The sequence below is a fragment of the Mobula birostris genome, chromosome X (assembly GCF_030028105.1).
Source record: "Mobula birostris isolate sMobBir1 chromosome X, sMobBir1.hap1, whole genome shotgun sequence".
In the NCBI taxonomy this organism is placed as follows: Eukaryota; Metazoa; Chordata; class Chondrichthyes; order Myliobatiformes; family Myliobatidae; genus Mobula; species Mobula birostris.
The window spans coordinates 40,112,989-40,140,347 of NC_092402.1; the positions used below are offsets into that span (position 1 = coordinate 40,112,989).

At 41.7% G+C, this 27,359-nt stretch overlaps 1 protein-coding gene across 3 annotated transcripts; it reads right to left on the reverse strand.

Moving 5' to 3' along the window:
* Positions 1-7,142: 7,142 nt before the first annotated feature.
* Positions 7,143-25,430, reverse strand: ifi35 (interferon-induced protein 35). Of its 3 annotated transcripts, none has more exons than XM_072249708.1 (10): positions 25,327-25,430; positions 23,997-24,052; positions 22,070-22,153; positions 19,920-20,078; positions 17,834-17,950; positions 16,858-17,005; positions 15,112-15,218; positions 13,490-13,676; positions 11,379-11,491; positions 7,143-9,539 (listed from the first exon to the last, which is right to left on the reverse strand). In XM_072249708.1, exons 2-10 carry the CDS (start codon positions 24,018-24,020, stop codon positions 9,354-9,356), a joined length of 1,125 nt encoding a protein of 374 aa, XP_072105809.1. In that variant the 5' UTR covers positions 24,021-24,052; positions 25,327-25,430; the 3' UTR covers positions 7,143-9,353. The 3 variants fall into 3 exon arrangements, with proteins under 3 accessions (XP_072105809.1, XP_072105810.1, XP_072105811.1); XM_072249709.1 differs by lacking the exon at positions 25,327-25,430 and adding an exon at positions 25,149-25,261; XM_072249710.1 differs by lacking the exon at positions 25,327-25,430 and adding an exon at positions 24,347-24,491.
* Between the last annotated feature and the right edge of the window lie 1,929 nt (positions 25,431-27,359).

Below are 27,359 nucleotides of genomic sequence, written 5' to 3' on the forward strand. Positions count from 1 at the left end.
GACCCATACAGCTTGGCACCGGTGTTATTGCAGAGCAATGTGTGGTTAAGTGCCTTGCTCAAGGACACAACACACTGCCTAAGCCAAGGCCTGAACTAGTAATCTTCAGATCACTAGATGAACAACTTAACCACTTGGCCACGCACCACTCACTTAACCTACCTATATCTCTTTTCAGCCTCATTATGTCCTCTCCATAACCAAACTTCCCCTGCCTACAATGCATCAAGTTCCTGTGTGCTGTTCTCAAACCACGGGATGCAATCATCGCAAGTGGTCATTTGTTGGTGAGGCAGTGCAAAGGCTTGGGGCCTTTCAGAACTTTTGGGTGGGCTGCAATCGTAACAATCTCTTAGGTATTTGGCAGGAGCCAATAAAAAGAAGCGAGGTGTAAGCGGGGTGGCCATTGTGGGGTCAGTGTTAGAGTGGTCAGTCTTTGGCTCAACAGGCTTCAGTGAGAACAGGCACAGGTTAGAACTTAATCTTGAGAAGATAGAAGTATGACAAGAGTAGGCAAGATGGTAGTTAAGACATTGGAATGTTCCTCCTCTAAAACATACCTAATGGTCTGCCTGATGACTACATCTGCAGGAAGTGCACCTAACTTCAGCTCCTCGCTGCCAAGGTCAAGGAACTGGAGCTGAGGCTGAATGTACTCAGGACCATCCGGGAGGATGGAAACCTCACAGATGAGACGTTTATTGAGGTGGTCACACCCAGAGTGCAGGCTTCAGGTGGGAGATGGGTGACCACCAGGAGAAGTAAGGAGAGTAAGCAGTCAGTGCAGGGTTCCCCTGTGGCCATTTCCCTTAGCAACAAGTATACTCTTTTGGATACTGCTGGGGGAGGGATGACCAATCGGGCACAGCAGCAGCAGCCAGCCCTGTGGCACTGTGGCCAGCCCTGAGGCTCAGCTGGGAAGGGTAAAGTCAGGCAGAGTGATAGTGATAGGAAACCCGAGGAGACAGAGTCAGGCAGAGCCGTGGTAGTAGGGGACTCCATAGTGAGAGGTACAGAAAGGGGTTTCTGTGGCAACAGGTGAGATTTAAGGATGGTGTGTTGCCTCCCTGGTGCCAGGATCCAGGATGTCACGGACCGATTGCAGGGAATCCTCAAGAGTGAAGGTGAACATCCGGAAGTGGTGGTGCATGTCGGCACTAATGACGTGGGGAAGAACAGGAAAGGCATTCTACAGCGTGACTTCAGAGAACTTGGAAAAAGGCTGAAAAGCAGGACTTCCAGGGTGGTTACCTCCGGTTTGCTTCCAGTTCCTCATGCTGGAGTGGTCAAGAACAGGGAGATAATGGATCTGAATGTGTGGCTGAGGAACTGGTGCAGGAAGCAAGGATTTACATTCTTGGACCACTGGGGTATGTTTCGGGGTAAGGATGAATTGTACAAAAGGGACGGGTTGCACCTTAATAAGCGGGGCACCAGCATTCTGGCAGGCAGGTTTGCCTCTGCAACACGGGTGTGTTTAAACTAAGTAGGGGGGGGGGAGGGGATGATCTGGAAACATAAGGATAGAGATGAAGGGAAAGTGAGAATAAGAAAAGTTAAGAAAGACAGCAGAATCAACAGAGCAGAAAGCTCAAGAAGGGATCATACAGTATGGCCAAGTGAAATAGGAATTGATATGGGAGGTGAGGGGAGTAATGAATTAAAAGTATTGTATACGAACGCACGGAGTATAAGAAATAAAGTGGATGAGCTTGAGGCACAGTTGGAAATTGGTAAGTATGATGTTGTGGGAATAACAGAGACATGGCTTCAAGGTGGACAGGGCCTGGGAAATGAATATTCAACGATATACGTCCTATCGAAAGGACAGACTGATGGGCAGAGGGGGTGGGGTGGCTCTGTTGGTGAGGAATGATATTCAGTCCCTTGCGAGGGATGACATAGAATCAGGAGACGTAGAGTCAGTATGGATAGAACTGAGAAATTCTAAGGGTAGAAAGACTCTAATGGGAGTTATCTACAGGCCCCCAGACAGTAGTCTGGATGTAGGGTGCAAGTTGAATCAAGAGTTAAAATTGGCATGACACAAAGGTAATGCTACAGTTGTTATGTGGGACTTCAACATGCAGGTAGACTGGAGGAATCAGGTTGGTACTGGACCCCAAGAAAGGGAGTTTGTGGAGTCCCTCTGAGATGGATTCTTAGAACAGCTTGTACTGGAGCCTACCGGAGAGAACGCAATTCTAGATTTAGTGTTGTGCAATGAACCGAATTTAATCAGGGACCTCGAGGCAAAGGAGCCATTAGGAGGTAGTGACCATAATATGAGTTTTAATCTACAATTTGAGATGGAGAAGGGAAACTCAGTAGTGTCAGTATTACAGTTGAACAAAGGGAACTATGGAGCTATCAGGGAGGAGCTGGCCAAAGTTCAATGGAACAATACCCTAGCAGGGATGACAGTGGAACAGCAATGGCAAGTGTTTCTGGGAATAATGCGGAAGGTGCAGGTTCAGTTCATTCCAAAGAGAAAGAAAGATCCTAAGGGGAGTAAGGGGAGGTCGTGGCTGACAAGGGAAGTAATGGACAGCGTAAAAATAAAAGAGAAGAAGTATAACATAGCAAAGATGAGTGGGAAGCCGGAGGATTGGGAAACTTTTAAAGAGCAACAGAAGGTAACTAAAAGGGCAATACGTGGAGAAAAAATGAGGTACGAAGGTAAACTAGCCAAGAATATAAAGGAGTATAGTAAAAGCTTCTTTAGGTATGTGAAAAGGAAAAAATTAGTTAAGACCAAAATTGGGCCCTTGAAGACAGAAGCGGGTGAATTTATTATGGAGAACAAGGAAATGGCAGACGAGTTGAACAGGTACTTTGGATCTGTCTTCACTAGGGAAGACACAAACAATCTCCCAGATGTAATAGTGGCCAAAGGACCTAGGGTACTGGATGAATTGAAGGAAATTTATGTTAGGCAGGAAATGGTGTTGGATAGGCTGTTGGGTCTGAAGGCTGATGAGTCCCCAGGACCTGATGGTCTGCATCCCAGGATACTTAAGGAGGTGGCTTTAGAAATCATAGATGCATTGGTAATCATTTTCCAATGTTCTATAGATTCAGGATCAGTTCCTGTGGATTGGAGGGTGGCTAATGTTGTCCCTCTCTTCAAGAAAGGAGGAAGAGAGAAAACAGAGAATTATAGACCGGTTAGCCTGACGTTGGTGGTGGGAAAGATGCTGGAGTCAATTATAAAAGATGAAATTACGACACATCTGGATAGCAGTAACAGGATCGGTCTGAGTCAGCGTGGATTTACAAAGGGGAAATCGTGCTTGACTAATCTTCTGGAATTTTTTGAGGATGTAACTATGAAAATGGACAAGGGAGAGCCAGTGGATGTAGTGTACCTGGACTTTCAGAAAGCCTTTGATAAAGTCCCATATAGGAGATTAGTGGGTAAAATTAGGGCACATGGTATTGGGGGCAGAGTACTGGCATGCATTGAAAATTGGCTGGCTGACAGAAAACAAAGAGTAGCGATTAACGGGTCACTTTTGGAATGGCAGGCGTTGACAAGTGGGGTGCCGCAGGGTTCAGTGCTGGGACCGCAGCTGTTTACAATATATATTAATGACTTAGATGAGGGAATTAAAAGTAACATTAGCAAATTTGCTGATGACACAAAGCTGGGAGGTAGTGTGAAATGTGAGGAGGATGTTATGAAATGCAGGGTGACTTGGACAGACTGGGTGAGTGGGAAGATGCATGGCAGATACAGTTTAATGTGGATAAGTGTGAGGTTATCCACTTTGGTGGTAAGAACAGGAAGGCAGATTATTATCTAAATGGAGTCAAGTTAGGAAAAGAGAAAGCACAACAAGATCTAGGTGTTCTTGTACATCAGTCACTGAAAGCAAGCATGCAAGTACAGCAGGCAGTGAAGAAAGCTAATGGCATGCTGGCCTTCATAACAAGGGGAATTGAGTATAAGAGCAATGAGGTCCTTCTGCAGCTGTACAGGGCCCTGGTGAGACCACACCTGGAGTACTGTGTGCAGTTTTGGTCTCCAAGTTTGAGGAAGGACATTCTTGCTATTGAGGGAGTGCAGCGTAGGGTCACAAGGTTAATTCCTGGGATGGCAGGACTGTCATATGTCGAAAGATTGGAGCGAGTGGGCTTGTATACACTGGAATTTAGAAGGCTGAGAGGGGATCTTATTGAAACATATAAGATTATTAAGGGATTGGACACGCTGCAGGCAGGAAGCATGTTCCCGCTGATGGGTGAGTCCAGAACCAGAGGCCACAGTTTAAGAATTAGGGGTAGGCCATTTAGAACGGAGTTGAGGAAAAACTTTTCCACCCAGAGAGTGGTGGATATATGGAATGCTCTGCCCCAGAAGGCTGTGGAGGCCAAGTCTCTGGATGCTTTCAAAAAAGAGTTAGATAGAGCTCTTAAAGATAGCGGAGTGAAGGGATATGGGGAGAAGGCAGGAAAAGGGTACTGATAGTGGATGATCAGCCATGATCACAGTGAATGGCGGTGCTGGCTCAAAGGGCCGAATGACCTACTCCTGCACCTATTGTCTATTGTCTATTGTCTATTGAAAATCAATAGCTTGGGGAACTGGAGTAATAGGGCTGAGGATGGGGCAGTGATATACAACTAGATGCAATGTGTAGTGAGACTGTGAGGAAGGACAGGCAGATGATAGGGCAAAATTGCAGTCAGTGGGATGAGATGAAGTGCAACATAGGGGCAAAATCAAAAATGGTGATGAATACAGAAATGAAGGTGTTATATTTGAATGCATGCAGTATACAGAATAAGGTAGGTTATCTTGTAGTGCAGTTAGAGATTGGGAGGTATGATTTTGAGGGCATCAACCTAGCTGAAAGAAGATCATAGTTGGTAACTTAATATCCAAGGATAAACGTATGAAAGAGACAGGTTGGTAGGCAGAGGGGGTGGGGTAACTCTGTTTGTGAAAAAATTAAATCAAATCCTTAGAAAGAGATGACATAGCATCAGATGTAGAATCCTTGTGGGTAGAGTTAAGAAACTGCAAGGGTAAAAAGACCCTGATGGGAGTGATATACAGGCCTGCAAACAGTAGCTAGAATGTGAGATATAATTGCAACAGGAGATAGAAAAGACAAGCAATAAGTGCAATGCCAAGATAGCCATGGAGGTAGATTGGGAAAATCAGGTTGGTGCTGGATCCCAAAAGAGGAAATTTGTAGAATGCCTATGAGATGGTTTCTTAGAACAGCTTGTGGTTGAGCCTAATAGGGGAAAGGCAATTCTGGATTGGGTGTTGTTCAATGACCCAGATTTGATTAGGGAGCTTAAGGTAAAGGAACCCTTAGGAGACAGTGATCATAATATGATAGAATTCACCTACAGTTTGAGAGGAAGAAGATAAAGCCAGATGCATCAGTATTGCAGTGGAGTAAAAGGAATTACCAAAGTGTGAGAGATGAGCTTGCCAAAGTTGATTGGTTGGAGACACTAGCAGGGTTGATGGCAAAACAGCAATGGCTGCAGTTTTTGGGGCCAACTTGGAAGGTGCAGGGTAGATACATCCCAACGATGAAGAAATATTCTAAAGGGAGGATGAGTCAATTTGGCTGACAAGGGAAGTCAAATACTGCATAAAAAGAAGAGAGGACATATAATACAGCAAAAATTAGTGGGAGGGTAGAGGATTGGGGAGCTTTTAAAAACCAACAGAAGACACCTAAAATAGCCATAGGAGAGAAAAGATGAAATATGAAGATAAGCTAGGAAATAGTATAAGTGATAATGCCAAAAGTTTTTTCAGATATATGAAGAGCAAAAGAGATGAGAGTGGATATTGGGCCACTGGAAAATGACACTGGAGAGGTAGCAATGGGGGACAAAGAAATCACAGATGAACTTAATCAGTATTTTGCAACAGTCTTCACTGTGGAAGACACTAGCAGTATGCCAGAAATTTGGGAGTGTCAGGGAGCAGAAATGAGTGTTGTTGCTATTACTAAGGAGAAGATACTTGGAAAGCTGAAAGGTCTGAAGGTAGATAAGTCACCTGGACCAGATGGACTACATCCCAGGGTTCTGAAAGGAGTAGCTGAAGAGATTGTGGAGGCATTAGTAACGACCTTTCAAGGATCACTAGATTCTGGAATAGTTCCAAAGGACTGGAAACTTGCAGTTTTGGGGCCCTTGTCTAAGAGAAAAATGTGCTGGCATTGGTAAGAGTCCAGAGGAGGTTCACAAGAATGATTCCGGAAATGACATGGTTACGTAAAGGGATAATTTGATGGCTCTGGGCCTGTACTCACTGGATTTTAGAAGAATGTGGGGGGTGGGGGTGGTGTCATTGAAACCTATCTAGATTGAGTGGATGTGGTGAGCATGTTTCCCTTTAGTGGGGGAAGTTAACGACCAGAGGGCACAGCCTCAGAATAGAGGGATATCCATTTAGAATGGTGATGAGGAGGAATTTCTGCAGCCAGGGTGTAGTGAATCTGTGGAATTCATTGCACAGACAGCTGTGAAGGCCAAGTCATTGAGTACATTTAAAGCGGAAGTTGATAGGTTTCTGATTAGTCAGATCCTCAAAGGTTACAGGAGGAGGCAGGAGAATCGGGTTAAGAGGGATAATAAATCAGTCATGACGGAATGGTGGAGCAGATTATATGGGCCAAATGAGTTAATTCTGCTCCTATGTCTTATGGTCTAACGAACATTAAAAATAGGTTGTTCAATATTTAGTTATTTTAAAAGAATATATTGATTATGTGTGGGCACATGGCCAAGTAGTTAAGGCATTGGACTAGTGACCTGAAGGTCGTGAGTTCGAGCCCCAGCCGAGGCAACGTGTTGTGTCCTTGAGCAAGGCACTTAATCACACATTGCTCTGTGACGACACCAGTGCCAAGCTGTATGAGTCCTAATGCCTTTCCCTTGGACAACATTGGTGTCCTGGAGAGGGGAGACTTGCAGCATGAGCAACTGCTGGTCTTCCATACAACCTTGCCCAGGCCTGCGCCCTGGAGAGTGAAGACTTTCCAGGCGCAGATCCATGGTCTCGCAAGACTAACAGATGCCCCTGATATTGATTATAAACCTTAAAATGGTCACTTGTGTTTGCATGTGTAACTGTATGTATATTAATAGAAAATCACAAACCTCTGTTCAAAATAAACAACTTTTATTTGTATGAGGTCTATAGAAGAAGGTCCGAAGGCACTTCACAAGAGTTTAAATGCAAAGACAATCAGACATCGAGTAACATGAGAAGTTATTAAGATCGATGACCAAAAGCTTTTTTCAGAGAGATTTATATAGGTACCTAGAAATTTAATAACATTAAGTGGTGATTTTTGACATTATGAAGTTGAAATTGATTTTTCCCAGAATGGGAATGTTACACCCACCATTTCTAGGTCACTGGCAACAGTTAAGATGTTGCTAAGCCACTGAATTGTTGCTCTCCCCTCTCGCTGTGGTGACAGCTGTCTCTTGTTAGTGAGAAAGAGAGAGCCTGTGACCTGTCAAATCATCAGGTGAACAACAGTTTTTGTTGTACTGCAGATCGTGGTCTCTCTTTACGGGCTGTGCTATAGCTTGGTAAATGGGGGCGGGAAGGGGGGGAGGGTAGATGCTGTTTGTGCACGCGAGGGGGCAGAGGGGGCTTTGGAGTTCTAACTTTTTTTTGTCATTCATTCTTTGGGTTTTTTTTCTGTTTTGTGGATGTCTGCAGAGAGTAAAAATTTCAGGTTGTATACTATATACATCCTCTGATATTAAATGGAACTATTGAGCACTCTAGAAATTCATATCATATTCCATTTGGGTAGCCTCCAACCTAATGGCAATGAACATCGATTCCTCTAACTTCTGGGGATTACTCCTCTTCTCTTCCCCCCCCCACTCTCTTTTTTTCCATTCCCCATTCTGGTTACCCTCTCTTCCAATTTCTTCTGCTCAGCTGCCCATCACCTCCCTCTGGTTCCCCTTCTCATTCCCCTTTCTTTGTCCTCTACTATCAGATTCCTTCTTTTTCAGCCCTTTACCTCTTCCACCTATCAGCTCCCAGCTTCTTACTTCATTCTCCCCCTCACCCACCCACCTTCCCCCTCACCTGGTTTCACCTATCACCTGCCAGATTTTACTCCTTCCCTCCACCCCATTCTTCTTATTCTGGTTTCGTCCCCGTCCTTTCCAGTTCTGATGAAAGGATCTCGGCCTGAAATGTTGACTGCTATTCCTCTCCATAGATGCTGCCTGACCTTCTGAGTTCCAACAGCTGTCCTGACCACAAAACTCTGTAACGCCTTCACCAACATAAACGGATATAGCATAAAGTCACCAAAAGATAAATTTTATCTGCAAAAATGCAAACTATGTATATCTTAAGATATTAAGCTGGAGTATTAACATTAATAGCCCAATGGTAGTCAAGCCCTTCGAGCTGGGTACCTATGAATCTTTTTCAGATGGAAGTGTCCTAAAAGGGGAGAGGCAGAGGAAGTGAGGGAAAAAATTCCAGAGCTTAGGCCCTTAACCATGAATGGTGGTGAGATTAACTTCAGAAATAACAAAGAAGTGGGGCTTGCATAGCTGAGAGAGATTTTGGAGTTTACAGTTAGTTTTACTGCATTCACCAGAATTAGGTCCACCTGAGACTCAAGTCCCGTAATTGGACCATAATGACTAGTCCTATATTTTATTGCAACATGGTCTATAAATATAAAGGCAGCCAACAATGAGGGTATCAAAGCAAAATCACTGAGGGATACTTATATACTTATTCTGGGCATCACAATGGGCATTTGTTCCAATTTAGACTCTCTGCCATCTCGTTTTGTTCACCGGGAGTAAAAAGTACCTAACATTACAAGACAGTTGGGTCATAATTATGTCAACAGCCCACAGGGAAAGGCAGAACACATTCCTAATGGCTTTATGGTGCCTATAGCAATGGTTCTGGAGAAAATAATTTCGCCTCACAACTACTGTGAGTCTTATGCTCTTCAGATAGAGGGAAGAACTGCACGTCCTTTTCCCCAGTTTAATATCAAACCACCCACCAGCATGAATTTAATTTTGAAACATTTTGAAAACACACCTTAACCAGGTGCACATATTAGATGTGTACATTCATCTTTAACGTATTTTTAAGTACTGGCCAGGCTGGGAGAGGGATAGGCCCATGCTATGGCTGGTTCCCAGCACACTCCTTTGACAGACACATTATAGTCCAGTTGGGTAATATGGACACTAACATTATCTAAAAATCAAATATGAGAAGAAGTTAGCCATTCCGAAGTAATATTTAACACGCTTGTATTCCTTTCATAACACCTTAAGATATTATGTTAATGAATACATTACGTTAATGATCAGTCTGTCTCAAACCAAGCTAATGCACTTTTCCCCTGAGGGACATATGTGATCGCATCCACCTCCCCGCCTCCATTTCTCAGTTTCTGAAAATGAATCTCCAGGAAGTCTTTAAGCTGCTCTTCATCCAGTATATCTGGAATTCCAGTAAGCAGCACACTCTTTTTAGAAATAACTTCGTTTACCTGAGGATAGAACAGAAAATAACACAATGTGTAAGTTGTCCGGAGTGCAGCAGGCAAGTATAGCAGCAGTGTATAGCACAAAGCGGAAGCAAGTTAGGCAGTATTTTGAAGAGAAAGAAAAAGGTAGATAATGTAGTGGGTGGAAAGTAACTTGAACCACTTATGGTGCTGTGACATTGCCAACATTGCCCCATTTGTACTGATTATGTTGCCCATTTTCTTTCTGGCTTGCTGAGCCAGCTTCAACTAGTACACTCTTTCATCCGTATGTTAATAGTTGATGAATGAACAAGATGAAAGAAAAAGGTGAAAAATATAGCACACATGTATTTGGACAGGATGCACATTTCCCTAACACTTTATGCATCCCTTTCCAGTCATCCTGGTGTTTTATAGACAATTAACTTTGAAATTGTAATCGCAAGTGTAAAATTGGTAATATGAAACTTTCATGTAACAAGCTCCCATAACCAAATGATTATTCCTTACCAAAAAATTGAATGATAAAATAGAATTAGGAGATCAGAGATAATTTCCCTATTTTTCAAAATAATGTCCTGGGATTTCCCCATTTTAAAATCTTGACCAAAAGACATTACAACAGTTGGAGTATTGTGAGCAGTTTTGGGGCTCTTATTTATGAAAAGATGTGCTGGCATTGGAGAGGGTACAGAGGACGTTCACAAGGGTGATCCCAGAAATGAAAGGATTAACGTATGAGAACTATTTGATGGCTCTGGGCCTGTACTTGCTGGAATTTAGAAGAATGTGGGGGTATCTCATTGAAACATGTTGAATATTGAAAGGTCTAGACAGAGGCAGAAAGGTCTAGGCTGGCTGGTGGCACAGCGAGATCAGCGACGGACTCCGGAGTGAAGGTTCCCGAGTTCGAATCCAGTCGGGCTGCTCCCGGGCATGCTTTCCATCCGTGCCGGGTTGAGTGTCGAGCTCGCAACTCGGCCTCGTAAAAAAAACTGCGCTGTGAGAAGGACGTGGGGGACCACTCACAGAATCTTTCCTCCAAGACAACCACTTGAAAAAGTAGTCACCAAGGCTCTGGCAGAGTATGGCACACACACAAAAAAAAGGTAGAGTGTATGTGGAGAGGTTGTTTCCTACAGTGGTGAGTCTAGGACCAGAGGGCACAGCCTCAGAATAGAGGGACACCCATTCCAGAACAGAGATGAAGAGAGATTTCTTCAGCCAGAGAGTTGTGAATCTGGGGAATACATTGCCACATACAGCTGTGGAAGCAAAGTCATTGAGTATATTTAAAGCAGAGGCTGATAGGTTCTTGATTAGTCAGGGCGTCAAAGGTTACAGAAATAAGGCAGGGGAATGGGGTTGAGAGGGATAATAAATCAGCCTTGATGGAATGGCGGAGCAGACATGATGGGCTGAATGGCCTAATTCTGCTTCTTTGTTTTATGGTCTTATCACTGAGCAGGCAATCCTCATCAGATTATTGAGTTTAGCCTAGATTTCCAAACTCAAATTCCTGGTGTGGGATTTGAATCTGGAACCTTCTGACAGAGAAACATGAGTGCCATCAGGTGAGCCAGAGCAATAGTGCAAACAGATTGAAGTGATAGAAAAGAAAGTATCAAATGCTGGCAATGTTAAAATGTGTGTTCGATCTTCCTATCAGTTGTTCCAGCCATAGAGTTGATCAACACCTCTACCTGCCAAATGGTCAATTCTACTATATAAACTTACAACCACAAACTCAATACACCCATCAGAAATATATCATGCATGCATTTTCTTCTTGCTTTCCTATATGGTATAATTTTACATGATTTACAATCACCCTGATAAAATAAGAAGTAAATTCTATACCTTTATGTGCACAATTTCTCCGTTAATAAATGGTGAGACCCTTAAAATGGCTGTTTTGTCACATCCCCGAAATGTCACCCGATGAAACTCTGTATTTGTCAAATTCTCAGCAACTGCAAAAAAAATTAAATGTATTAAACCGTTCGGTATCCAGGTAATGTCTTGCAAGTATTTCCGTGTCATTGCAATTACTTTGTTAACGTCTCCAATATCCTTCACTTGTTCCTTCCAACTTGCTCCCCACTCCCACCAGGGCAGCAAATTACCCAGAGGTCAGGCTGCTGGGTAATCTGGCAGCAAGGCACATGACAATAAAAGATGGTGGGGTGGGGGGAAATCACCAAATGTGTATCCCTTCCTGTGGCCAGAACACCCAACCTGCCTGATGTGCACTCTGTGTTTGCATACGTGAGTCTGATTCTGCAGGAAGAATTCATGCACTTCAATTTTGAAGACAGACGCAAGATTCAGGATCACAGTAGCACGCACAAAATACTGGAGGAACTCAGCAGGTAAGGTCGCATCTACGGAGGAGAATAAACAGTCGATGTTTTAGGCCGAGACCCTTCATCAGGACTGGAAAGGAAGGAGGAGGAAGCCACAATAAGAAGGTGGGGAGAGGGGGATGAAGTGAGAAGCTGGGAGGTGATAAGTGGAAAAGGTAAAGGGCTGAAGAAGGAGGAATCTGATAGGAGAGGAGAGTGAGCTATGGGAGAAAGGGAAGGAGGAGGGGCACCAGAGGGAGGTGATAAGCAGGTGAGGAGAAGAGAAGGGGTAAGAGGGGAGCCAGAAGGGGAATGGAAAAAGAGAGAAGCTAGAGTGAGGAGAAATTACTGGAAGTTAAAGAAATCAATGTTCATGACGTCAGGTTAGAGGCTACCTGGACAGAATATGAGGTGTTGCTCCTCCAACCTGAGAGTGACCTCACTATGGTAGTAGAGGAGGCCTTGGACAGACATGTTGGAATGGAAATGGGTAGTAGAATTAAAATAGGTGGGCACCAGGAACTCCTACCTGGCCCTTTACCCTTTCCACCTATCACTCCCAGCTTCTCATTTCATTCCCCCTCTCCCACCCATCTACCCCCTCACCTGGCATCACGTATCACCTTCTAACTTGTACTCCCTCCCCACCTTCTCATTCTGGCTTCTTCTCCCTTTCTTTCCAGTCCTGATGAAGGTTCTTGATGGGAAACGTTGACTGTTTATTTATATCGCATTTTTGGCACGGTAGGATATTCCAACTGGCTTTACAAATGTAGTTCAGAGGAATACCTAATATAAACTAACATAACTGAGCTTAAATAAAACCTTCACAACTGCTTTTTGGACTGTTGTAAGCAGTCTCAGCTCCTCACAAGACCAGTAGGCAAATGCGATTCTAAAAAAGTGAAGGCATTCTTGAAAGGGTGAAAAGCTGGAAACAATGTTGGTCAAAGATACTCGTGAGCTTTTTAAGACAGCACAGCACAAGAACATGCCTTTCAGCCAACAGCTTCTATGCTGACAATTTCAACTAATCCCACCTGCCTGCACATAGTCTATATCCCGCCACTCTCTGGCTGTCTGCATCTCGTAAGCACCGCTGTCACATCTGCTTCCTCCACTTCCATTGGCAATGCATTCCAGGTACATATCACTCTCCGTGTAAAAAACTTGCCTTGTAAATCTCTTTTCCTCCCTCACCTTAAAACTATGTCCTCTAGTATTTGACATTCCCACCCTCAGAAAAAGACTATCTATCTTATCTATCCCTCTCATAATTCTGTATATTTCTATCAGGTCGCCAACTCCACCATGGACGGTTCCAAACCTGGCTGTGAAAGGAGGAGGATTGGGCATGGAGCTAGCAACCCCATCCCATAAAAACCCAGAGCTACAGAAATGCCAACAGAAGCTCCAAAGACCTCAACCCTGAAGGAGAAAGGGTCTTCATGTGGAAGACATATGAAGTCCTTTAGTGAAAGCGGTGATGGGCTTAAGAAGAACCAGAACCAGGTCATCCCTCAGCACGAAGCTCAGTAAAAATCTGTGAACAGTCATCAATGAAAGATTAATAATATCAAGGATACAGGCATAGATTTTCAGAAAACATTACTTTTAATAACTTACCTCCACAATCAACAAATTTGATCACCACATTTCCAGAATCTTCCAAGAACTCAATATTGTCCACTTCTCCTCCATTGTTTTTGAATTTGCTGAAATGGAGTTCTAACTTGTCCAGCAACTGGTCAGTTGGAAGAAACTTTGGGACGTCTGAAACCAGCACTCTGTATTTGCAAACTTTGGTCTGAATCTGCAGGAAGAGTTCATAATTTTCAGTATCGATTTTCTTACTTCATGGAGACAGATGGCAGATTCAGCACAGGTCAGAGCCATTAACTGACCACATAAAACTCACGAGAGATTGCAACTTAATATCCATTCTATAGTGGCTGACAGGCTGGGATCCGGAATCGCCACAGGATATATTATGATAGCGTCAATATATAGCAACTGAACCTTTGTTTGGCAGAGCCCAGCCCATTGTAGTGAACATGCAGCATCTACTCCACATGTTGACAAACAGCCCAACCCAGCCAACAGCAGTCTTTGTTGCCAGCATCTCCACACTCAAGTGTAACACACACGCAAAATCCTGGAGGAACTCAGCAGGTCAGGCAGCAGCTATGGAGGGAAATAAACGGTCAATACTTCAGGCTTATTTCTGCTGCCTGACCTGCTGAGTTCCTTCAGGATTTTGTGGAAGCAATAAGCTCTGTAAATAATCAGCATTATACATGATGGAACTAAGTGGGCTACAGCTCTAACATATGAAATATATCTTCCAAGTATAGACTCCCTCAAACGACAGTATGACAGTAGCTGGATAATTTCTTTTTGTGGTTTTAATTGGCAGCTAAAAATTGTGAAAGCACAGAGATAACTCCACTGCACTCTTTTGAAAAAGTAGCACTGAATCTTGAGTAGATGAGACCTCAGTTTAACAACTCATCCGTAAGACAATATCTCTGACTCTGGAGAGTTCCGAATGCGGTGCAGCGAAGGGCAGCATAGATTTTTCCATTCATCATCTGTCCGGAGAGGAATCTACAACCCTCCCTTTTTGGAATTACTAACTGAATGACAGCTGAGGGCTCATTATAACTGACAGACCTAGGTGCCTTCAGTGTACTGATGAAAGCTGATCACACACCACTAGATGGTGCCAGCAAGATGTAGCTTTTAAATAAGGAAAGGGAGTGGGGCACCAACGGTTAACACTCGAAGGAAGTTGCAGGAGCTTGGGGGAAAAAGTAATTGCTGATTTTAATTGAAACAAATTTCAAGGGTATGTTTAGTGTAGCTGTGTTTCTAATCCTTAATATTCATTGTTGAAGTGCTTTCATGCCAACCATGGGATGAAATGAGGGCAGGCTCACCTATTAGGGCATAGCACTGGACAGAACATTGTACTCAACCAGATGCAGATAAATTGAAGAGTATTTTGGCAGCATAGCAAAGGACACTACCTTACACTTGTGCCCTTCTTTATGGCCAATGTACACATGCAAGATACAAGTAACCAAACTACTTAACTGGCTCTGATATATGATATTGATCCCAACTTATAACCAGAAAACAGAAGGCAAAATTATTGGGACAAGGACCAATAATGGGAAAGGTTCTGTTGGTGAGAATAGGCTCCGGTTTCACTGGGAGGATGATCTGCAGGCAACAATCAGACTTACTTCAATTTCTTCCACTGTCGGCAGCTTCACTGGATGAGCTTCTATATTAATTGAACACTCTCCAAGTTCAATCTTGTGATATCCCATCTCCAATATCTTGCTAGCAACTGTAATAATAATTTAAAAAACAATTTTAAAGACTTATAAAATGTAAGTTTGATGCTTCTGGTTGTAGTTATAGGTACTTCCAGGTAATACAATGAAAACCACAATGGGTAGAAAGTGTTTTCTGGTCACTTGCAGGAAATGTGAAAGATAGTCTGTGCATTTAATCTGTTTCAGAGTTACAGTTAGATCAACTTCAATAAAAAAAATCTCAAACAGCCACTACAGAAAGCTGTGTTTATTGCAACTGAATTTCTAACCCTTAATATAGTATAACCTTATTAATTTGCCATTTTCAGGACTTTGTCAGTGCTGGGCCTGCAAATCATCTGGCCTGTCAGATGTTATTTTATCTATATTCCAATACATTTCAAATTTGCTTTTTGTCAGAGGTTACAGAGTCATACTCCATCTTATTGGTAAGTTTAAAGAGAGTGCAGGATTGAGGGACTAGTAACTTTAAAAGGAGTGCTGGGATGGGAGTCCTGGCAAGTGTTCGGAAAGTGTGCAATCGTCACTTGGTGTGCCAGATGGTGAATAAGAAGTTCTACTAGATTACAGATTCATTCTGTCATATTGGTTAATAGAATTCAGGATCACTACCTATCCTCAATATTCATAAGCTTTACCATCACCAAATCCTCCAACACAGCATCCTGGGGGCAGTCATCACTCACTGCGGGATTCCCAGCACAATCCTACCTGACTTGATTTGATGCAACAACACATTTCACTGGATGTTTCAATATACATGGGACAAATAAAGCTAATCTTTAAGCTAATGTTAAAGCAGAAACCCAACGTGTAAATATTGTAACTGCAAGAGGAAGGCTGAGTATCCTGTGGTAAATAACTCACCTCCTGACACCTCCGAGTCTTTCCACCAACCACATGTCAGGAGCGTAATGTGATACTTTCCAATTCTCTGACAGCTGCATCTCATTCAACACCCAGTAAGCTTGACCCCATCCAGGGGAAAGCAGCCTGCTTAATAAGTACCGTATGCACTACCCAAAACAGTAGCTGTAGTTCATCTTATTGACAAGATGCACTCTTGTTATTTGGCTCATTACTCACCCAGCAGCTCCAGCAGCAGATTGCAAACATGTGACCTCTACCACCAGGACGGACAAAGGACCTGCTGCGAGGAAACACCACAAACTGAAGATCCTCCTCCAAGTCGAACAGAATCCTGACTTGGAAGCATATTGCTGATCGTTCATTCGTCATTAACATAAGTGCTTCTACTCCTTTCTTAGCTTCATCAGAAGGATTGTAGCTGTTTAAGACGATGGTTCAGCACCAACTTGTCAAGGGCAACAAGGAATGGGCAACAAATTTTGGTCTTGCCAGAAATGTCTACATCATAAGATGTTAACATTGAGGAAATGCCCTGAGATCAGGATCTTTTGTATTTGATTTAGCAATGCATTTACAATGTTTCTCTGGGACAGTTACAGGCAGAATGTAAACAGTCTTCTCCATACTGGGAACAAAATGAGTGTAACAATGAGCTAACTCCACATTCAGTGTTTAACACTTTAACCTTGCTCACCAGAATCTGGATTGAATTGGCGCTGGTAGTGATTGTTATAATTCATCCCGTTTCCCTAAACTTACTGATGAGGAGAAGTATCCTACCTTTGACATCATCAAAAGTGATCAGGGCACATCCCCCTTTGATTGGATATTGTATCTTTGGCTTGACATCAAATTTTACTTCCTGTTTAATCTTTTCTGTTTCTTGGCCAGCAAAAACCCATTTTTTCTCAGGCATACATGAAGAAACCTATAGAAAGCCCAAATGTGAATGTGATTAACATGGAAAACAAGAGTGTAGCACTTATGTAAACGTATCTTTTCATTAATACATTGACAGGAGATTATTAAGACATATAGCCCAATATTAGAGGCTGTGATTGGCCAGATTGTTCTTAATGAGACATCTGTGCAAAGTATTATCTGCAAGCAACGTTCCCTCTAATCTTTTTTTACGGTTGCATGAACTAACCATTGCTCTGAGCAGGAAATGTTTACAGGCCTGAAAACTGTACAACTCTACTATGAAAATTTAGAATGAAAATGGAAAAATCATATACTTTTGGTTTTATTCATTAATTGAAGGGTATAATGAAATAGAAAGAAAATCACATTTCGTAAATGTTCTCTAGCTCCAATTCCACTTGCGTGGCAACAAAGACTACGTGCACGGGAACATTTCGGTTACCGCGTGGCTGAGTACCCATACAGCTTAGAGGGAACAGTATCCACAAGGAAAGTCCAATTATGTAAGACAATTATTCAATGTATGCATGCAGAGTACTAGAAATCATTGAGAGAGAATCTCCTGGGAGAATTTCTTCTCTCCAAACTACTTCAATGTAACTCCAGACGTCTCGCACACGCCATTGGTTTCCTCTGACCTTCAAATTGTTGCTTCTTATTTTTGCTCATACCACTACCCACCATGATCCCAGGTCACAATTCATGGGCACCTGCCAGTGCAGGTCATCACCAAGATAGTTGTCTTATGTGATTAGTCGATCCTGACCATTGCGCAGAGACAACTTTTCTCTATGACTTTTGGTCAACTAACAGAACTCTGTTTCTGTCTTACCTTGACCTGCCTCTCCAACATTGTTTTCTGCTCTCTGAGTTTTGTTAACTTCTCCTTTACTGTATTCTGCTGCTTGATAACATTCTCAATTTTTTTCTCCTCTTCATTCAATTTCTCCTGCCAAAGAGCAAACATAGATCAATAAAAGTACTGAATTCTATGAGGTAGTTTTAGTGAGTTCAGACTACAGACTTCCTTCTTTGATGAAGCATATTCTAGAGCTGCATACAGTAGAGAGCACCATACATACCAATCTGTTCCTGTAATTTATGACAACTGAGCATTTTCATTCTGCCAAAAGTAACAAGCAGAAGTGACCAGAAAGTAATTCCAGAAAATCTCAGTCCTAATCTGAGAAACAGCTTCAGTGAAGGTGCTCCCCTTGTAAGATCAGCCACTGAACTGCATAAAAAGTAAGTTTATTTGTTTGTTTATTCATTCGTTCATCATTTTATTTATTTATTTGTTTGTATGTATGCTTATTTTGAGATACAGCACGGTAACAGGCCCTTCTGGCCCAACAAGCCCACGCCACACAATTACACCCATGTGACCAATTAGCCTACTAACCCTTACGTCTTTGGAATGTGGGAGGAAACTGGAGTGCCCAGAGGAAACCCATGTGGACATGGGGAGAATGTACAAACTTCTTACACAGCAGCGAAATCGAACCTGGGTTGCTGGCACTGTTACAGTAACTGCTGAGCTACCGTGCTACCTATTAATTAATGGGTCACCAATCTACAACCTAATAAATTAACCATGCTTTTTGGAATAATTCCTCAAAATATTCATGGTACTTCTGTGTCTGACCAACATGTTGTTGCATTTGTTACATTGATAGCTAGGAGGGCCATTTTGTTGAAGTGGAAGGATACATCAGTTCCCACTTTGTCACAATGGTTCTCTCAAGTGATGCTATATCTTAGTTTGGAGAAAATTAGAAGTCGAACCTTTGAACCTTTATTTGATTTTGAGAAAAGATGGGGCTCATTTGCTCGTTATTATCATTTGAGCTAATTGATAGATGTTTTCCACGATCTAATTGTAAATTTTTTGGTATATTTTCTTTTCTTACTGGAGGTTTGATGTTTAGATTTAGAAGCTTTTTGTATGACGCATGGCTCCGGGGTTGTACGCCTAATGGGTTCTTTTTTTCCCCACTTTTTCTGCTTAGTAGGTTTTTTTTGTTATCACAATTTTTTTTCAATCTTTAAGATAATGTCTTTTTTGAGACATTGTAAGTGTTGTTACTTCAATGTACTCATGTTATTTCTTTTGTATAATATAACAATAAAAAGATTTGAAAAGAATGTGTCACCATTTAATTTCTCTTTTAAGTACATGTTGACTTCCTGCCAATGTTAGATGTATTTAACATACGTACTTACAGTACAAATAAACAAAAATAACAGGCCAAGAAAGTAAACCACTCACCTGTCAAGCCTGCCTTAAAATCAGGAGGAATGTGCTTTGTGTGTAGACAACTCTTCTTCATTTCTCCAAACGGTTGCACAGTTTAGAGCACTGCTATTAAATCTACATTCATTGCAACCACTTCCCCCAAATCAAACATTATTCCATACATTTGATAAAAACTAAGCCTCTCAAATGAAGCCAGTCACAACAATCCTACATTGGTCACTTGTTAATCCACATACAGAGTAAGACAGGATCAGCAGCCTGAGCAGTAATAGGTACACAGAGCTGGCACACTCGTACCGTACCATGTCTCTGCAGTCATCCTGATGAAGTATTAACCTAATTTAATATAAAGCAAAAATAAGATGGTTCTTCCAAAAGCATAGAGATCAAAGATGAAAGTCTGGGTATGACTCGGTGGAAGCAAAGGTAGACAGGTATCTGGGGAGATGTAAACAGGAGAACAAGAATGGAACCTAAAGAACTATAACAGAATCTTCTTGCTGTTTAATCCACAATTTCTGCTTGTCCTGATTATTAAACCACCTTGTTCAAATACCAGATTTACAAGCACCATGCACAAAGTGGAAAAACTATTGCTTCATATTAAGTGTTATTAAGTTGGTCATAAATAAAAATAAATACAAACTATAAAAATGTCAACCTGCATGTTCAGGTCCTGAATTGTAGTTCCAGATTTGTTAGCCTCAGAGTTTCGTTGGTACATTTGAATCTGGGCATTGTATTTTGCTGTCAGGTCTTCAAATTCAAGTTTTGCTCGAAACAAGTCATCCTTGTCCTTTGACATCAAATTATAACGGCCCTGGTAGAATATAAAATAGTTTTTTAATTAAAGAACCATTTTTGCTGTCCAAGTGAATTGCAAAATTGCAAATACAGTGGATTCTGGTTAATTGAGCCATTGGGTAATTGGGACAGCCACTTATTTGGGACAACTGTAAAAGAACAAAAACTAATTGAGAAAATAGCCAGAAATCACTTCATTTATTTGGGACAATATGATGCTTAACTGGGTCAGGGGACTGTTGCCAAACAGTTTCTAACTGGCATCAGTCGCAAGCAATTGTGTGGCCATTAGACACTACGCCGTGCTTGGAGCAAGCAGTTTTTAAATAGCCTGAGTTGCCTGTATTTATGTTCAAAAAGCAGTGATTTTTGTCACTGATAGTTGGCTAGAAATAAGCAGTAAGTCAATTCAGAACTGTTTTGCTCACTGCGGTTTCAAGCATTCAGGCTTAGAGATGTCAGAAACAGCCGGGAGTAAAAATGTCACTACTTGGAAAAGTTAGGGACTACAAAGAATTTGAAGTTATCGACAATCAGCTTGACTGTTACAATTAAAATGAAGATTTGGAGGCTGCATTGTATGATGGCAGTTCATTATCCGCACCAGGTGTCTGCGCTAATTTTGTTCATTTATAGTCAATCAAAAGAGCATAGCAGCGTACATTGGATGAATTCATCCACTAATAACTATTAGGAACTAGTGCACAGTTTTATAGTACTGTAGTAGCATTGGTAATGTTCTAATTTGTTCTGTATTTAATTTAAATACATAATTTGTGACTCAGTTAAATGGTAGTTTGTTTTTTTCATACCTTTTCAACTATCTCCATGAATCTTCAGCTAACTGGGGCAGTCACTTAATTGGACCAAAGATGTGTCCCAATTAACTGGAATCCACTGGATTTAGGAAAAGTGGCAAGGACCTGCCATTCTTCTAATCATATTTTTTCATCTGTCATAGCGTCATATCTAATACATACAACTGTTGTGGAAGACTTTTCTGACAACCTGACTCTCTGAGATAATTTTGATTGAGTTTCAGCATATTAAAAATAGACTTTAAACTCCTTCCTTGCTACTTTGATCAACTCTGTCAGAGTCTATAAGGGGCAAGAAAATTGCTTCTCATATTGTGTAATATAATGTAATGTCAGAGTAGAAGGAGAACAGGAGCAGTCTACTGTACACAAGTACCACTCCTGCCATTTGATAAGATCATTTAATGTGTCGCTGTCTCCTTCTTGCTTGACTTTGTTAGACTTTGTAGTCTCTCCACTTTGCACTCATTTATATTCAACAAATGAGCAGTGCTCTGGGACAGAGAATTCCAGAGATTCATAACAGTTTCCCAATCTCAGTTCTGTCTCGCCAATTCCTCAATCTGAGACTGTGACAACTACCAGCTCTAGGTTCTTCAGTCAAGAGAAGCTCTCTCTCAGCTTCCACCCTGCGATCATTCAAGAACTTTATCCATTCCACTGTGATCACCACTCATACTTCTAAGCTCTCAACTCCTTTGTCCTTCATCTTTCCTCTCCTTACTCATAATTTTCTAAACCACAAGAGATTCAGTAGATGCTGGAAATCCAGAGCAACACACACAAAGTGCTGGAGGAACTCAGCAGGTCGGGCACCGTCTATGGAAATGAATAAACAGTTGACGTTTCAGGCCGAGATCATCAGGTTCTAATGAAGGGTCTCGGCCCGAAATGTCAACCGTATTCTTTTCCATAGATGCTACCTGACCTGCTGAGGTCCTCAGCATTTTGTGTGTGCTGCTCATATTTTTCTAGCTTTCAGTAAAGGACAGTATGCCATGTCACTTCCTAAATGTTTGCTGTACTGCACAGTAACTTTCTGAAACTCGTAATAATTATTATATGCATCTGGGAATGTACATTTGTAGTTTCACTGGAAATACTGGAAAAAAAAGAGATTTTCTCAAACGGATTTACAGTGCCCTGAATTCATATTCATAGTAATTAAAAAATACCCCAGCGTTCTGACCTTGCACTTTTCTATTTCCTGTTTCAGTATTTGCAGCTGTGAGGCTTCATTCATGGCCTGGTTCTGTGGATTGACAGGCAAGCCCTGTGAAAAGGAAGCAACATGTGAATAAGGAGCATACTTGTAGCGTATTTTCTTACTAAACACAGTTTGATATAGCTATAAGTAGTATTCTCAGCTCTGCTTCAGACGTTTGTAACTTCAAGACTCGCTGATGATTTCACAAGTCTCTACACAATCCTGAGGCAATGGTTGTTATGTTGCCAACAAATTGTCTTTTGCAGTGATTTGCACTGAAGCCCCTGTCCACAGCTATAATGTAACAAATCCCAACACACAATATAAAACCAACCACATCCAGATTCAAAAGGTGATTTCCTTCTTCGCCAAGAAAATTTAAAAAACTGCGTCTTTGTAAGTTATTTTATGCTTTTTAAATTAAATGCTTCCAAGTAAAGTTTAACTGGATGAAATCACAAAGCCACCGATAAACCTATGTGCCTTCTGTCTTAAGGCTGTATTCCAACTAATCTAAATACAAAAAAAATATAAAATGTGGCAAAATACCTACTTAAAATCATGGAATTTGAACAAAGAAGGTACTTCATCCAAACAAGTTAGAATTTTCCTGATGTCTTAATCAAGACTCCTGTCTCAGCTAATATCATCTTAATATCCAGTATATTAATTCTTTGTGGCTTGTGGAAGCTCATTGTAATTTTTTGTTTGTATTTTTGGGGAGCATTTCTAATTACTGTTGAGAAGATAATGACGAGCCATGTTTCAATAGGTACATTTAATGTCAGAGAAATGTATACAATATACATCTTGAAATTCTTTTTCTTCGTAAACATCCACGAAAACAGAGCAGTGCCCCAAAGAATGAATGACATTTAAATGTTAGAACCCCAAAGACATCCCCTCCCCCCCCACCGGCTCACCCTGCCATGCACAAGCAGCAGCAAAGCAACGATCCACCTCCCCCACCAGCATGAACCACGGCAGTACCTCAAGTGAAGATACCTAATAAAACTATTTAGTAGTTATTTCCAGGATTTGGTGACAATGGAATGATACCATTACCAATAGTAGCAACAATGGAAAGTTACAGTATGTGGTTTAAATATGATTTGTACTCCATGTGGTTTGAAAGTTGCCAGTGAATTTGGTTAAACAGTTTTAAAATTATAGATTCGATCAGGGAGATAAAATAAAACATTACTTCTGAGCAAAAGGCAAAACTTTCAAATAAGAACAAGGCCATTTGGGTGAATTTGGGGAGCATTTTTGCTCCTGTCCTTAGGCACTGTGTCATCCTAACTTGAAGCGTGGGGAACTAACCTGTCCACCAGCATACACACACTCCACTGTTTTTAAAAAAAAGGACATTATGCACTTGTGCTCCAGAAAAGGGTTGTATTCAGTAGAGTACAAGATCTATTTAAACACTGGAGACAGTAATTTGTGAAATCACTCAGCTGATTCCTGGAAAGAAGGATTTATCCTTTGAGGCAAGAGAGAGTAATAATGTTCTATACTCCCCGGAGTTCAGTAGAATGTGATATGGCTCATTCGGGGTACTGAGGGTGATTGACAGAGTTGATGCCATTTCTTTGTGCTGGAGTTTAGAACCGGGGCAAGGTTCAATAGTAAGTGTCTAGAAACTTCATTCTATAAGGAATTTCTTTACACAGCAGATTATAAACCTTTGGCATTCTCCAGCATTGATGCACAGCAGTTGAGTAAATTCAAGGCGGAGATTGATCGATTTTTCAGAGGAATGCATATCAAAATATACAGTGATCAGGTAGGATAGCAGGCTTGAGGTAAGGAATGATGGAGCAGGCTTGCAGGGCTGCATTGCCTCCACTTAATTATATTTCATGTAATTGATTCATATATAAACTGGTTCAAAAAATGGACTCACCCATTTATTTTTAGAGAATTCCATGGTGTAATTTCCAAAGCTTCAAGATTGTAAACCTGTCACAAAGATGTGAAGTTTTGCGTTAAATTTCACAAGGAAATAATCAATATGCTGATGCACATGTGGCTAAGGGAAGTGGGGTTGCAGTGAGTGAAGCAGCACAGGAATTGAAGTCTTGCTGGGGGAAAGAGAGCGCAGTGATCAGGGCAGGCCTCCCTGTGGTTAACTGGAGCACAGCAAATTTCACCAAGTGAGCCTGAAGCCAAACCATTGTGATCTCCAAATTCAGATCGTGTAGTATTTTAGTTTTACAGTATGTGATTGCATAAAAAAAGAAAAACTCTTTGTACCCTAGACATATAATCAGTGATCTTCAACTCGAATCCAGGTAATCCAATTATTTTCTCTTGATGGTGATCTGAAATTCGCTGATTTTCAGTCTGGAGGCAAGATCATTCTCAGAATTTGAGTCAAACATTTACAACTTCCTTCACTCACGGGATGTGGTCCTTTTAAACGTTCTGACCCAAAGTGCCGTGGTTGGTCACTAGCTATTTATATTCATTGAAATTCCTATCCCATCCTAGCCTGGTCAGCATGGTCTCAGTGGGACAAAATGCCTGTTTCAATGCAGCCCCTTTCGGTAACCCTATGACTCTGGCGCAGAGTGGGAAAGGGTGGATCAGTCTAAAAGTTCAATCATTACTTAATGCAACAGTGGTATATGGTGCATGCAGCGACCCTCAGACCCTACTGGAGTGAGTGAATGATGCTAGGTCGCCGACAGCATATGTATCTAGATGAGCATTTGAATCATTTAGGTTAGAAACCAAGTGTTTGGAGTTGGAATTCATACGGAAAAATTTGCGCTGGTCGGCTCGGACTAGTTGGGCCGAATGGCCTATATCCCTGTTGAATTACTCTAATAGATATTTTATGTTCGCACTAACATTTTAACAATATAACCAAAGGAAAACACATACTAAAGATTGTTTACACATTCATGAAAAGCAAGTTACATCTTATTTTCTAAAGAGCGACAGCACTTTCACTTTCGATTTTTCATATACTCTGCTCGTTGTTCTTTCCCACAAAATAAAAATTGCCAAATTGATGCAGTATACAAGATCCCCGGCATGTGAAATTTAAAACCTTCATTTTCTTTTTCCATGACGAGTTGTGAACTGGAGTTCTGTCCCATTCGCCCCTGTATTTGTTTTTCCGCGTGGATCTGGCGTTCCTACCCGGTAAAGCACTAAAGGAAATCGGCAATGGTACAACTTGTTCGACACTTCGTGAATTAAAGTGGATGGAAAACTCGAGGACTTACGCTGAAAACAACCTTCGGTAAATGAGAGCAGCAGGCAAACTCCGCGGAAGTTCGGGAAAGTGAAACTAACCAACAAACCCTTGGGTGTTGCAACTGTGACTCGAACGTATCACAAAAGACGCAGCCCAGAAGCGGAACGTTTGGTCCAAGGATTCGGGGCTCCAGTTCCAACTCCTCTTCACTGCCCTGCAACAGTGGTTGACTGGTTTTGGTCAAAATTGTTCAAGCCTTACTCTGCTGACTGCTGTAGATTTTGTCCTGAACCTGTGGATGGCGATTGGTATAAGATGGATTTCCTGGTATCTGCCAAGCTTCTGGGCTGAGACATTACTGGCAATTTTTTCATTGTTTACCAATACTGCTTTCTATTGGTAATCAATCATTCCGGAAACCAAATGATTATAAAACTACTGAAAGGCCTACTTCTACTGGTTTATTCACATAAATTCTATAGTTTAGGTACTCTAGGAGCGGAAGAACTAATCAGGTGCCATTTCCCACCAGTTCTCCCTGTGCTCCATTATTTAGATGAACCCAATCCCCCTCATCAGAATGAGGAGCAAGTGCCCAGCAAACCAGACTCTGTACTCCTGGCTGGGAATTTTTATTTAATCTGTGAAATTAAATCATTTAATATAATCTCATATATTAAAATCTCATGGCATTCAAGACAGTTTTGATTGAATAGAAACATAGAAAATAGGTGCAGGAGTAGGCCATTCGGCCCTTCGAGCCTGCACCGCCACTCAGTATGATCATGGCTGATCACCCAACTCAGAACCCTGTACCTGCTTTCTCTCTATACCCCCTGATCCCTTTAGCCACAAGGGCCATATCTAACTCCCTCTTAAATATAGCCAATGAGCTGGCCTCAACTGTTTCCTGCAGCAGAGAATTCCACAGACTCACCACTCTCTGTGTGAAGAAGTTTTTCCTCATCTCGGTCCTAAAAGGCTTCCCCTTTATCCTTAAACTGTGACCCCTTATTCTGGACTTCCCCAACATCGGGAACAATCTTCCTGTATCTAGCCAGTCCAATCCCTTTAGAATGTTTTGCATCCCATCAGTATAAACTGAATATTTTTTAAATCTTGAAGGTATTGACTATGCTTCTACACCTGTCAACGGGCACATTTCAGCCAAATTCACACATGCATATATATTTGCACGTGGCCAAGTGGTTAAGGCATTTGACTAGCAATCTGAAGTTTGTGAGTTCGAGCCCCAGCCGAGGCAGCGTATTGTGTCCTTGAGCAAGGTACTTAATCACACATTGCTCTGCGATGACACTGGTGCCAAGCTGTATGGATCCTAATGCCCTTCCCTTGGACAACATTGGTGTCATGGAGAGGGGAGACTTGCAGCATGGGCAACTGCCTGACTCCCATACAACCTTGCCCAGGCCTGTGCCCTGGAGAGTGAAGACTTTCCAGGCGCAGATCCATGGTCTTGCAAGACTAACGGATGCCTTTACTTTATATATTTGCTGTTTGTCTTCTTTAGCACATTGGTTGTTTGACAGTCTTTGTTTATGTACAGTTTTCTCAAATTCTATTGTATTTCTTTTTTCCTATAAATGCCTGCAAGAAAATGAAACTCAATATAGTATATGGTAATATTTACGTACTTTTGATAATAAAATTTACTTTGAACTTTGAACACAGCTGGGGATTTACACCCAGTGGCCACTTTATTAGATATAGCTGCTTGTTAATGCAAGTATCTACTCAGCCAATCATGTGGCAGCAACTCAATGCATAACAGCATGCAGACATGGTCAAGAGCTTCGGTTGATGTTCAGACCAATCATCAGAATGTGGAAGAAATGTGATCCAAGTGACTTGCTGTGGAATGATTGTTGGTGCCAGATGGGGTGGTTCAAGTATCTCAGATACTGCTGATCTCTTGAGATTTTCATGCGCAGCAGTCTCTAGAGTTTACAGAGAATGGTGCAAAAAACAAAAAGCATCCAGCGAGTGGCAGTTCTGTGGGTGAAAACGCCTTGTTAATGAGAGAGGTCAGAGGAGAATGGC

Bases quoted from the DNA above. Each gene is read 5' to 3' on its own strand.
- ifi35 (XM_072249708.1), bottom strand. From the start codon at position 24,020: ATGGAATTCTCTAAAAATAAATGG. The intron at 17,951-19,919 runs GTTGACATTTTT...GCTCTTTGGCAG, and splicing joins TTCAGGACCTGAACATGCAG to GAGAAATTGAATGAAGAGGA. The intron at 13,677-15,111 runs GTAAGTCTGATT...CTCTTCCTGCAG, and splicing joins CGACAGTGGAAGAAATTGAA to ATTCAGACCAAAGTTTGCAA.